A 12,395-nucleotide genomic window follows, 5' to 3' on the forward strand; every position below is an offset into this window, starting at 1 on the left:
GGTGCCAATTCTAAATGGCCTGAAAGATTTTTAAGGAATGACACCGCAGTGTTTTCAGACATTTTTAATTTAATGTTGGATAATTGAATCTTTTGGTTCTTAATCTCAGACGGATGGTCATTTACAGCATGTCACACAATAATCCAAATGTCATTCATGCCTTCATTTAGATGGTCATTTACAGCATGTCCAAATCCAAATGTCATTCATGCCTTCATTTTGACCATGTAAAGCTACAGCAGCAAATGGAAGAGGACCCAGTTTTTAGGACACAGACTGCAGAGCTTTATTTCCACCTCAAGCTGAGAACCTTCTGGAATGTGTCTCTGTGTCTCTCTGTGTGTGCGTGTGTGTGTGTGCCTTTGTTAAACAAAGAGAGAGAAAGAGAGAGAGAGAGAGGGGATCATGGGTTTATAGCATCTAGTTGTTGAATATCCCTCACCTCATTATTGTTGTACATGTACTGGCTCATATAGGATGACGTGGCATAACGTTGGCTTTTATTAAATAATCACAAGCTAATGTATTTAGTTTGTCTCCTGTGGGCTGATGTAGAAATGTGGTCCATTCAACACCGTCTCCATTGAGAAGACTGGATCCTGACTCACTGTATAGAAAAAGAGCTTTCACTGGGTGGAGCTCAGCTTTATAATGTACTTATATATCCATCTATCCATTATGTCCACGTATTTCTTTGTAGGGTCGCAGGAGGTGGGAGGGGGCACTTGAGCCAATCCCACCTGTGGGCGAGTGTGGGGAACACAGAGGGCAGTTCATCTGTCCATCACAGGGCCACATAAAAAGACAAACACTCACACTCACACCTATGGTTAGTTTAGAGTGTCTGTAAAACCTAATCCTAACTCACACACACACAGAAAGATTGACTAGTAAGAATTAAGGCTCAAAACTAGAGAAGTATTGGTATCAGTACACAGTATTAGTACACAAATGAAATCAGGATGTAAAATAAGGGATGGGGACCACCCTGGTACGCCTGAAGTCCTTCAACTATCTAACTGCTAGTTTCTATGTCTTGGTATTTACTTTTCTACTACCAATGTGACATGTGTTAAATCGTGTTTAAATTAATAATTGACAAAATCAAAATTAGAAAAATGTCTGGTTTAACCTGAGCCTAAGGGGTTAGATGAACAGATTTGTGACATGCGGAGTAAATATTGACTCATCTGTGTTTGCACAACAGTGACACACTGACCAGCAGTGAGTCACCAGTGTCACGTTAGAGCCGATGACTGCTGTGATCTAAGGCAGAGTGAGGACGGTCCATCTGTGACCGTTAGCATCAGTGTCCTGTCAGACGTCCTCACTCTGCCCTTCAGGGAGACGTACCGTTCTGCTGTGAACCCCCATCAACTTACTCATAATCAGTGTTTAACAATAATAATGATCTGATACACCATTAAAAATTTACCTTACCACAGAATGAGACTAATGTGTGAGCTGATCCCGACTCTCCCCCTAAGCTTCCATTTTTTAACAGGAGCTGACATACCTGCATTACTGCCACCTACAGGCTATATTTATCTACAGGTAAAAAATAATGCTTTTAAATGTCCTGACAACTTCTTAAAGGAGGGGATGTGTAAATCAAATGAACACACCACCGTACACTCTTAGTGGACCATTAAAATGACTGAGGGTGTGTTTTTTCAAGCAACCTGAAGAATGAAAGTCAGCAACAAATAACCAACCTCACCGTTTTAGATTTAGATTTAAATATTACTCTGGTTTTTAGCTATTTTCTAACACCTCACTCTCCATAGACTATCAGAAAATATCCTGAGTTGTTTCAAATGATGCCAGTGATCCATCTTCTTCTTCTGTATAAATCTTCGATGTTGAAAAGTGTCCATTGTTTTATGTAGACCCACTCCCGGAGCAAATATGACACTGGGAATACAAGCTCAAAGACAGATGAGCGCCATTAAAATTAAATCCATTTTATGACTGTGGGTTTCATATACTTCAGTTCTCTGTGTGCTGCAGACTGACTGAGTGCAGAGTGTGTGGGTGAAGCTGCTCCAATCCACCTACTCACTGCAGAGGAGCAGAGAAACACCACAACACAATGAGATCTGACGTAACACACCTACACGGGAAATCACAGGCTGGACGGGGGGCTAGAGTGGTCTGTGGAGGGGGTCCTTCATCAAACACTCCACCTGTTTGCTGCAGCTCATAACATTCACAATTAACAACTGAAAATCAAGGACATTCAATTCATCGTTTTTCCTTCATCACAAACTTTCAAGGATACAGCGTTACACTAAACAAACTAATGATATACTTTTTTCCTCTCTCTCGTAACATGTTTCGTTACAAAATTCAGTGAGAAAAAAAAGGATGTGACGATTACACATCTGTCTATATATAGGCTATATGTACATATCTATATAACTAATGTGGGTAAATGTAGGATTGTCACCGTAGGTTTTATGGATGTGTTAATGTGTGTGTATATTTCCGTGATGCATTGGTAATGTGAAGGACATCACAGAATGAGTAATGCTGTGGATTGTGTCTTTTTTGTTGTTGTTGTTGTTGTTGTATTTTTATCACAGTTAATTAACACTGTAGGAACTCACAGTCCATGTTCGTCTGTCGGTGCAGGGCAAATCTGAGAAACACATTATTTTTAACTGTCCTATCAGGAAGGTTATGCTACCAGAAATTATTTTTTTTATTTTGGTTTATTTTTATTTTAGATTCTGCAGACATTTCTAGAAATTACATTTTTTATTTTAGATTCTGCAGACATTTCAATAAAAGAAAAACATTGGGGATAACAGATGTTCATTGTTATTTAATTTTTATTTTTCTTCAGCTTCTCATCTTTCTCTCTCTCTCTCTCCCTTACACACACACACAGATGCACACACACACACACTGCATAATAAAAATCTCACATGGGAGGGTGAAGGATTTCCCAATAGGGACCAAATCCCGGGGAAAAGAGAGCGGGGAGCAGGTGTACAGAGGAGGTTTGTGTGTGTGTGTGTGTGTGTGTGTGTGTGTGTGTGTGTGTGTGTGTGTGTGCGGGAGAGGGGGTAGAAATATGAAAAAAAGCGCTCGTAGAAAAAGGGCAGGGGGAGGGGAGTAAGAAGTAATTTATAAGGCATTTTAAAGCAGCAGTGTTTAATCTTCACACACACACACACACACACACACCTCCTAACCCATGCTCAGTCTCTACACACGATTATTCCGACAGATGATCTATTAAATGTTGTTTTGGTTCATTCTTTTTGGCCATAATTATGTTGATGACTGTTATAGATTATTTTATGACTAACTCCTGAATATATTTGACTAATTAGTCCCTAAAATGTCTACCATGGAATCCTAACACCTGAGGGGATTTTTTTTATGGTTCGCAGGGACAGAAATGTAATATTTGTGTTTATTGCACAGAGCAGTAAAACCAAAATGTCTGAGGAGATGAAACACAAATCAGAGAAAAACCAGATTAAATCAGGACAAAACTGTAAAGGAAGGTTGACACAAATACACATGAAAACAACACTGGTTTATCCCATTTGATATATAATGATATTAATTGTAACATCATTTTTTTTTACAAACACTAACGATCTGTCCGTCTGTCTCTGTCGCTCTGTGACCTTTTCACCTCCTTCTACATCCAGGAGGGTCAACACCTGATCCAGGAGAAGCCCGAACTCAGCCCTGTTGTCAGGAAGAAGCTGGAGGAGATCAGGGAGTGCTGGCAGGATCTGGAGAGCACCACGCAGGCCAAAGCTCGTCAGCTCTTCGAGGCCAATAAGGCCGACCTGCTGGTGCAGAGCTACGAGAGCCTGGACCAACGGCTGGGTCAGCTGGAGGATCAACTGGCCTACGTGGACCAGGGACAGGACCTGACCACCGTCAACAAGCAGCTCAAAAAACTACAGGTATTATCATTATTCCATTTCATAAGTACCAAAATATCTGGATAAATGTATAATTTATCATTTAAATGTTTTATCGTAATAATGTACAGTTGCTAATATTGATCAAAACTTGGACAGATAGCTTTCCAAAAAATTCTCACTAATACTCACTCACTCGCTCCCTCATCACCACATCCTCTTTTAAAACCTTCGCTCCTAACTCCTCTCCACCCTTCTCCTTCTCCTCCTCCTCATCAGACCTTTGAGACTCAGGTGGAGGCGTGGTATAAGGAGGTGGGGCAGCTCCAGGTTCAGGCCTCCTCCATACCTCAGCAGACTCAGGTCAAAGAGACGGTGGCAGAACGTCAGTCTAAAGTCGAGGCCAGGATGATCCGTCTGATTGAGCCACTGAAGGAGAGACGACGCCTCCTGCTGGCGTCCAAAGAAGTCCATCAGGTTGGCCGGGATCTGGAGGACGAGATCGTGAGTTTGACGTGTTATGATTTTTTTTCCCCTGATTGTTCACAGAACATATTCCCTTTATTTTACATAGAGAAACAGCAATATTAAAAATAAAATAGCTTTCAAATATGCGATGAAAGCTAATGATGGCTAACAGTTGCTACTCTGTTTTATTTGTAGTTGTGGATCCAGGAACGCATCCCAATGGCGATGTCTCATGAACATGGTACCACGTTGCAAGCTGTCCAGCAACTCATGAAGAAGAATCAGGTAAATAAACAACAAATCAGTATTTATGCTCCACTAAAGCTTTTGAAGAACTTTATATACAACCTGATTAGATATGAGAAAATTAACGCAGCACTTGTTGTAGTAGAGTTTTATAATGCGATGTTTACTTTTGTCCCTCTGCGTTAGACCCTTCAGAGGGAGCTGCAGGGCCACGGGAGCAGGATCGAGGACGTCCTGGAGCGGGCGGGGATCATTGGCTCCTTACGCAGCCCCGAGGCTGACTGTGTCAGAGCCGGCCATGACCAGCTGGCCCAGCTGTGGACTGTGCTCTGGACCGAGACTGAGAGAAGGCAGTTGCTTCTGGATGCCATGTACCAGGCGCAGCAGTACTATTTTGATACAGCTGAAGTGGAAGCCTGGCTGAGCGAGCAGGAGCTGCATATGATGAATGAGGAGAAGGGGAAGGTGAGTGTGGGTGTGAGTTCGCATTTTTAACAGAGGAGCCATTTGTCACGATTTTTGATTTTCACCAAATTGGATGTACCATCATTAGGTGCGGAGTTACACATTAGGAAAATACTTTTATTTGTTGAAGTTTTATTAGGTTTATTATTGAGGTTTAATGATATAAACATGGCTGTGATCCATATAAACTGTTTGAAAACACATCTGTGATAAAAAATACCAGTGTATAAGCATGGTATCCTGAGGTTTTTATGTCACTGGGTTTATTTAGAAGCAGCAGCTTGTTTTTAATGTGTTTCTTCCTCTGATCACCAGGATGAGCCAAGCACACTGCAGCTGCTGAAGAAGCACTTGGTCCTGGAGCAGACCATCGAAGACTATGCAGAAACCGTGGGCCTGCTGTCGCAGCAGTGTCGGCAGCTGCTGGAGATGGGTCATCCTGACTGGTGAGAGCGGTAGCACCAACATGATGACATTTCTTTATTTATCTATCGTAGCTGCATGAACTTTTTCATGTTAGAGCTTAGTCGCAGTTGAAATTCACTTTCTGTGCAACTCCATACACCTGGAGGTAGCAGAAGGAAACCCTGTACACTGCCCCTTCCCCTACTTTTATTGTTGTATGTGACCAAATAAACTTTTCTCACTCGTTTCCACAGCGAGCAGATCAGCAAGCGCCAGTCACAGATCGACCGACTGTATGTGTCCTTAAAGGACCTTGTGGAGGAGCGGAAGAGTCGACTGGAACAGCAGTACTGGCTCTACCAGCTGAACAGAGAGGTAGATGAGCTGGAGCAGTGGATTGCACAGAGGGAGTTGATTGCCAGCTCACCTGAACTGGGTCAGGACTTTGAGCATGTAACAGTAAGTGTGTCACTGAAGGAAGGGCGTGGTTTAAAAACAACATCCAGCTACAAATAGGACTTAACCATTTGTCAGGGCTATTTGTCAGATAATCAGAGATTGTATTATTGTTCTTTACTGTCTGGTAGGGTTGAATCCCAAAAAGATGATTGGAAACTTTTTAGTATTTTTCATTTTTCAGTAAGAATGAGGGCAAAAATAGTTTGTTCTATTGTGTAACATATAACCTTCATTGTGCATTGTAAGTTAAAAATAGAATTTTTTTTTTTACTCACACACTTGTTTTTTTGTGTAGGTGCTGCAGGAGAAGTTCATCGAGTTTGCCTCGGAGACGGGCAGCGTTGGACAGGAACGAGTGACAGCGGTAAACCAGATGGTTGATGAGCTCATTGACTACGGCCACTCAGAGGCCGCCACCATCGCTGAGTGGAAGGACGGTGTGAACGAGGCCTGGGCTGACCTTCTGGAACTCATGGAGACACGTACGCAGATGCTGGCTGCCTCACATCAGCTGCACAAGTTCTTTTCCGACTGCAGAGAGGTAACTGAACCGACAACCACGACAGCAGAAACTCATATGTCATTAGAAGAATCTTAATTATCATTAACCTCACATGTTTGTGAGTTAATTTTCTGGTTTTACTGTAAAAACTTAAAAGAAAAGTTATCTGGATATTTACACACCTATAAAAAGAAACCTCCTGATTTTTGTGTTTTCCCTTCTAGGTTTTGGCTCAGATTGCAGACAAACATCGAAGATTGCCAGAAGTCCGTGCTCGGCAGGGCAGCACCACCAACACCAGCACGCTGCAGAGGCTCCTGAACAGCTTTGAACAAGACATACAGCTGCTGGTCACACAGGTACAGTACCATGGACCTGAGCAACATCTCCTGCTTTATGATTTACAGACAAGTGTTGTTTCCCAAGTTTAAGGATAGATTGTGACTCTAGCATAGAAGGAAACACAGGCATCAGCTCAGCAGAAGCCTATTTTTATCCATTACACTGCAGTATGAACCACTGTGTCACACTCTCTTTTAGTGTTGCTTTGTGTTGAATCTACTTCCAAAACCAAATACAATGGTACATTTTACTACAAAAAGATCTAAAAACCAAATCTGTGTTCGGTCAACGTCAGAGCTGCAGTGTTTTCTACATCAGTTGAACAAAACCAAACTCTTTGTCTTTCCCCACCTCAGTATCAGAGCTGCGGTGTTTTCTGCGTCAATTGAAAAAAAACAAACTCTTTGTCTTTCCCCACCTCAGTTTTCACTTCCTTCTTGTTCAGTTTCTTTGGTGTTTCTTACATTTTCACTCACCATACTTGCAGGTGCGTCAGCTGCAGGAGAGTGCAGCCCAGCTGAGGACGGTGTATGCTGGCGAGAAGGCCGAAGCCATCGCGTGCCGGGAGCACGAGGTCATGCAGTGCTGGAAGGATCTGCTGACTTCCTGTGAGGACTGCCGAGTGCAAATCACAACGGAGACAGACAAACTCAGGTTCTTTGCTATGGTCCGAGATCAACTTATGTGGATGGACTCCATCATCTGTCAGATTGGGACAGGAGAAAAACCCAGGTAGTTTGATTTTAATTATAAACGATAACAGAATTCTAATGTGGTCTTTTTGAAGTCGACTTTGAAGGCATCTCAGCCAACAGTTCATGCCTGTTCATGAGGTTAAATTCATAAATGTGTGTGTCTGTCTGTGTTTTTTCCTTTTGCAGGGACGTGTCATCAGTGGAGGTGCTGATGAATTATCACCAGAGTCTAAAGAATGAAGTTGAGGCACGCAGCCACAGCATATTTGACTGCATCGAGATGGGGAAGATGCTGTTGGCTGCCAGAAACCCTGCAGCTGAAGAGGTAACATCAGGAAATGGGATGAATTTAAATCATGACATGAACTTAATATGAATGACAATAAGTGGAAATAAAGAATTAATTTCACTTTAAAAAGAGAGCAGGGATGCAGGTGGGGATGGATGGATGATGGATGGATGCAGATTGATTCCTGAATTTTTTGTTCAGATAAAGGACAAGTTGGAAAAGGTGATTGCTAAGCAGCATGAGCTGACTGAGAAGTGGGACAAGCACTGGGAAGTACTGCAGCAATGTGAGTACACACATACAAGGTCACACAGGTACTCGGTGGTAAGTGGAGGACAGAGAGGTTTTTTTTTGTAATGCCATGTCTTCTTTTGTCTCCAGTGTTGGAGGTCCACCAGTTTGCACAGGAGGCTGCAGTTGCAGAGGCATGGCTGTCAGCTCAGGAGCCTCTCATCAGCAGCAGAGAGCTGGGCACCAGCGTGGACGAAGTTGAGCAACTGATCCGTCGACATGAAGCGTTCCGCAAAGCCGCTGCCACCTGGGAGGAGCGCTTCAGCTCACTGCGACGACTCACCACGGTCATATTCTCTCCAATGATTTAATTTTCCTTAAATTGCAGGAGAGCGGGAAAGGAATAATTTTTTTTTAAATGTGTCTTTTATGTAGGTGGAGAAGTTGAGGGCAGAGCAGAGTAAACTACCCCCGACACCCCTGCTGGGGCGAAAAGTCTTCCTGGATCCCCAAGATGCCTTACCCACTCCATCCACCCTTCCCCGCCTCCCGATCTCTCCTGTCATTAGACAGACCATTTACGAACAGAATGAAGCCAGCTCACCTCCCTCACCCTCACCTGCCACTCCCACACCCTCCCCCTCATCTACAGTTCGTCGCTTAGGATCAACCGTTGCCAACTACACCCCTGTCATGAATGGCTCGAGTTACCGTCACACTTTGGAGCCACGGCACGGTGCTACGGCGGCTGTGCCTGCGGGACACGGTAAACCCTCACAGTCCTCGATAGCGTCCATAGCCACGGCAGCCATGCTTGTTTCAGCCAACCAGGCACGAGAAAGTGTCAGCACAGCGAAAGAGCAAGCGCCAAAGGTGATGAGTCACTTACAACCTCCGCAGACTGTGAAAGAACAGGAAGTGAAATCATCTCCATATTTAAGACAAGCTAAAATCAAGCACCTGGACGATGCAGTGACCCCTCTGCTCGTTGCCAGTCGTTTGGAGAAAGCAAGGGAGAAAAGGGAGAGAGAGATGATGATGGGAGAGATAGGGACTGGGAAAGCAGAGGTGGCAGTGATGGCCGAGGTGGTGCTTCAGGAGCCAGGCAGGGAGCGTCTGCACAGTGAGCCCAGCAGAGGGGTGCGGGTGTCCAGAAGTGAAACACTGGCCAGCGTCGAGCCTCAGGTCCAGACACACATGTACCACAGGGACCACAGGATAGAACATCAGCTGTCCAGTGAGCAGCTGATCCAAGCACGTCGGGACGAGCTGCCTCAGGAGGTGTGGAGGGAACAGGCCGAGCGGAGAGACAGACGGACCCTGGAGAGACAAACGTCCAGTGAGCAGGAGGGTCACGGAGGCCACGAGGGTCGTAGGAGAGAGAGGGACCGACATCGACTGGAGAGACAAGAATCCAGCGAGCATGACACCGGGCACTCAGACAGACGCTCAGCAGGAGGGTGAGGGAGAGGGAGAGGGAGAGAGAGTGTGTGTGTGTAAATATATAAAGCAAATTTTCTAAAAGTTTCCAAAATGTGTTTTTCCAGGGAAAAGAGATCGACCATGGCCGAAATCGTGGAACAACTGCAAGAAAGAGAAGCAGCACAGGTTGATTTTAATATGATTTTTTTTTTGTTTTTATTTTAGAAAATGTAAATCCATGTATGAATCCATGTGTTTAATTTCCAGATTAAATCAATAGTGAGGGTGGACAGGGCTAGAAATGGCTTGTACAGTGTGTAGATAAGAATAGAAAAGGAGGATTTGGATTTTTGGTTGTGTTATTTTTAGAGAGACAGTTGATGTAGGGTAGCTGTTGAGGATAGAGCTGCCAGTTGGGAGGAAAAGACGGAAAAGCCAAAGAAGATTAACAGTTTTAGCGAAAGAGGAAAGGAAGAATTTTAGTTTAATGGTAGAGTAGGCAATCGATGAGATGAGACTGAGGCAGATAATTCACTACAGGAACTACATTTTCTAAACTCTCCTGTCTGCCTTTAGGCCCGCGGTGAGGTGTCTCGCCTCCCTAATGGCCTGCCAGAAAAGTCACGCCTCGACCGACCCCGAGCTCGGGACAGGCCTAAACCACGGCGCCGACCACGACCAAAAGAGCCAGGAGAGACGACGCGGCGGTCTAGGTCTGCTCCTGCACAGAGCAACCCTGCAGTCCTGCAGCAGCCGAGTCACACCGCACATCATGAGGGCTTCCTTTTTCGCAAGCTAGACATTGAGACTCTAAAAAAGAGCACTAACAGGTGGGTGTCCTGGGTCGTAACAACAACAACAACATCTAGACGACAGGTTAGGAGTAGTGGAGGCGGAGGTTGGAAATGTGTCATGATCTTAAGGCTTTTGCATATTGAAATTGTGCTGCTTATACAAAAAATAATAAAGTTATTTGGTTTTCAGGAAGGTTATTGTAGCATGATTTTAAAAAATCCTCAGTTGCGAAGTCATCCAACATTAGGACAATCCACATCTTGTTTGTACAAATATATTGTTCTCATTCTAAATTAAACACTTTCATATGATGTTAAAGTAAGGGTTTTATGTTAGAACTTATACCGTGTTCCTGTTGTTTGTTAGTCATGACACCTCCCTACCTCCATTCTCCATTTACTGATCACAAAAAAATTACAACTGGGCAAGCATGACTTTAGCATGCTAAGCTAAAATGCTAACGTAATCTGCTGCAAATGCACGACAGATACCAGCTCACCTCTGTTGGTTGCGTCAGTGTGCGGCTTTCCCAAGCTTACATAACAACTGCAGCTGTTTATATTTGACAATGCTTCAACATGAATGTTTCATAAAGGATATTTATCAAAGACTCCAGACATTGTAAATGCAGGTCCTCTATTACTGACTTGCTTGTTGCAAAAGAAATTTACAAGGTTGCCCGACAACCAACCCTGTTTCCAGTCAGCTTTTTTAACATGCGAATGGCATTTTACGTTGTTTCTGGGCTAAGTTGTTTTCTTTTCTTCACGCACCGTGCTATCCTAGAAAGAAACACAAACATTTATAGTTGGTCAGAAAATTACGGCTACATGATCAGTGGTATTTGAAGAACACAATTATATGAACTCAGAAACCAGCTCTTGAGAATCTCGCAGCATGTCGAGATCATTATGCATGATGCTAAGTGCACATCCAGTGAGAAAAGAGACTGGCTGCTGGCTGCAGCTGAGGGAAAGAACACTGGAAACTTAACTGACAGTTGCTGTATGTGTTGTTCCAAAGCCCATGTACATGCACACATGCACACACATACACTGTAGATTGTTTTGTGAGGACTTTTGTCAGATACAAATCAATATACATTATAGTATTCATATAGTAAGGAATGTCAAAGTGTCCTCACAAAAATATCAAGTATAGCTACAACAATACCACGCACACATACATGCGGATAACAACCTGCTTCCTCCAGAGAGACACAGATGACAAAGTCCTCTCTGCACTGCCCTCTAACGGCTGGACTGACAACTGCCCACTATAAAACTCATCCTTTTCCAGCTCGGGATGAGTCCCACGCATGTGTCCCCTCAAGGCAAAGGATGAATGTCTTATATGTACATACCCAGAAATGTACATAGCAAGGTAAAGCATAATCCTGGATGGCTGAGCAGTAACTGTAAGTGTGAATCCTTCTCCCCATCTACGTCTCGACTCTCTTCTTGACGTGGGTTTGGAGAAGTTCTGCTGAAGAGTTTTTCTACCAGTCATTATAAAGGCAGATTGTTTTTGTGAGAATGACTGGACTTCAGCCTGTCCCTGTTTGAAAGCCCCATGATTCAAGGTTTATAAATGTGCCCATTGTTATTGAGGTATTATTCAGGATAACATGGTCCTTTAATTTACACTGTGTCTACGTCAATGAGAGTAAAGTTAGAAGGTTACTGTTGGAAAAAGAAATTGAACATAATGTATTGTCTTTGATGTCAAATGCCACATACATGGCTAAATTCAGACTTACACGGTGAAATCTGAAAACATCTTCCATTCGAATCAGTCATGGTAGAAATACAGTTATTTGGGATTAAGATACAACATTGACACAGACATCGTGTGTTGCTTGAATAATACCTATATTTGGTTGTGACTACCATTGTCGGAATGCTGTGTGCATGCAGACATGCTTAAGGAATGAAATATTAATGCATTCATTAACGACGACGTGCTGTGAAGTGTGAAATGACCACAATGCCACTGAACCAAATACGTCTGTTTTTTCTCCTTTCCTCCCTGGTGCTGCTGGTTGTTCATGTCGTCTTCTCCAAGGTAACTCCTATATAAGCTTCCCAAACGCACTCCCACCCATATCCAAACTGTACGCTCTCTACAGTTTGTACACATGGCATCCCCCCCGCCCCCCCCCCCCACAGCTCTCTTCCTCGCGCGCG

At 43.6% G+C, this 12,395-nt stretch overlaps 1 protein-coding gene across 3 annotated transcripts in view; it reads left to right on the plus strand.

The window, feature by feature from the left end:
* The window catches only part of sptbn4b (spectrin, beta, non-erythrocytic 4b), a 39,365-nt gene that overhangs the window by 25,382 nt on the left and 1,588 nt on the right, over positions 1 to 12,395 (plus strand). For all 3 annotated transcript variants that reach the window (XM_017032125.2, XM_017032127.2, XM_017032129.2), the window contains 15 exons: positions 3,669 to 3,932; positions 4,170 to 4,394; positions 4,554 to 4,643; positions 4,791 to 5,069; positions 5,385 to 5,515; positions 5,729 to 5,933; positions 6,229 to 6,474; positions 6,660 to 6,794; positions 7,265 to 7,509; positions 7,659 to 7,797; positions 7,963 to 8,047; positions 8,143 to 8,339; positions 8,428 to 9,452; positions 9,540 to 9,600; positions 9,991 to 10,244. In XM_017032125.2, the coding sequence (XP_016887614.1) occupies positions 3,669 to 3,932; positions 4,170 to 4,394; positions 4,554 to 4,643; positions 4,791 to 5,069; positions 5,385 to 5,515; positions 5,729 to 5,933; positions 6,229 to 6,474; positions 6,660 to 6,794; positions 7,265 to 7,509; positions 7,659 to 7,797; positions 7,963 to 8,047; positions 8,143 to 8,339; positions 8,428 to 9,452; positions 9,540 to 9,600; positions 9,991 to 10,244 (3,581 nt within the window). The remainder of the gene's footprint in view (positions 1 to 3,668; positions 3,933 to 4,169; positions 4,395 to 4,553; positions 4,644 to 4,790; positions 5,070 to 5,384; positions 5,516 to 5,728; positions 5,934 to 6,228; positions 6,475 to 6,659; positions 6,795 to 7,264; positions 7,510 to 7,658; positions 7,798 to 7,962; positions 8,048 to 8,142; positions 8,340 to 8,427; positions 9,453 to 9,539; positions 9,601 to 9,990; positions 10,245 to 12,395) is intronic.

Source organism: Cynoglossus semilaevis, chromosome 4 (genome assembly GCF_000523025.1).
Source record: "Cynoglossus semilaevis isolate Cse_v1.0 chromosome 4, Cse_v1.0, whole genome shotgun sequence".
Lineage (NCBI taxonomy): Eukaryota > Metazoa > Chordata > Actinopteri > Pleuronectiformes > Cynoglossidae > Cynoglossus > Cynoglossus semilaevis.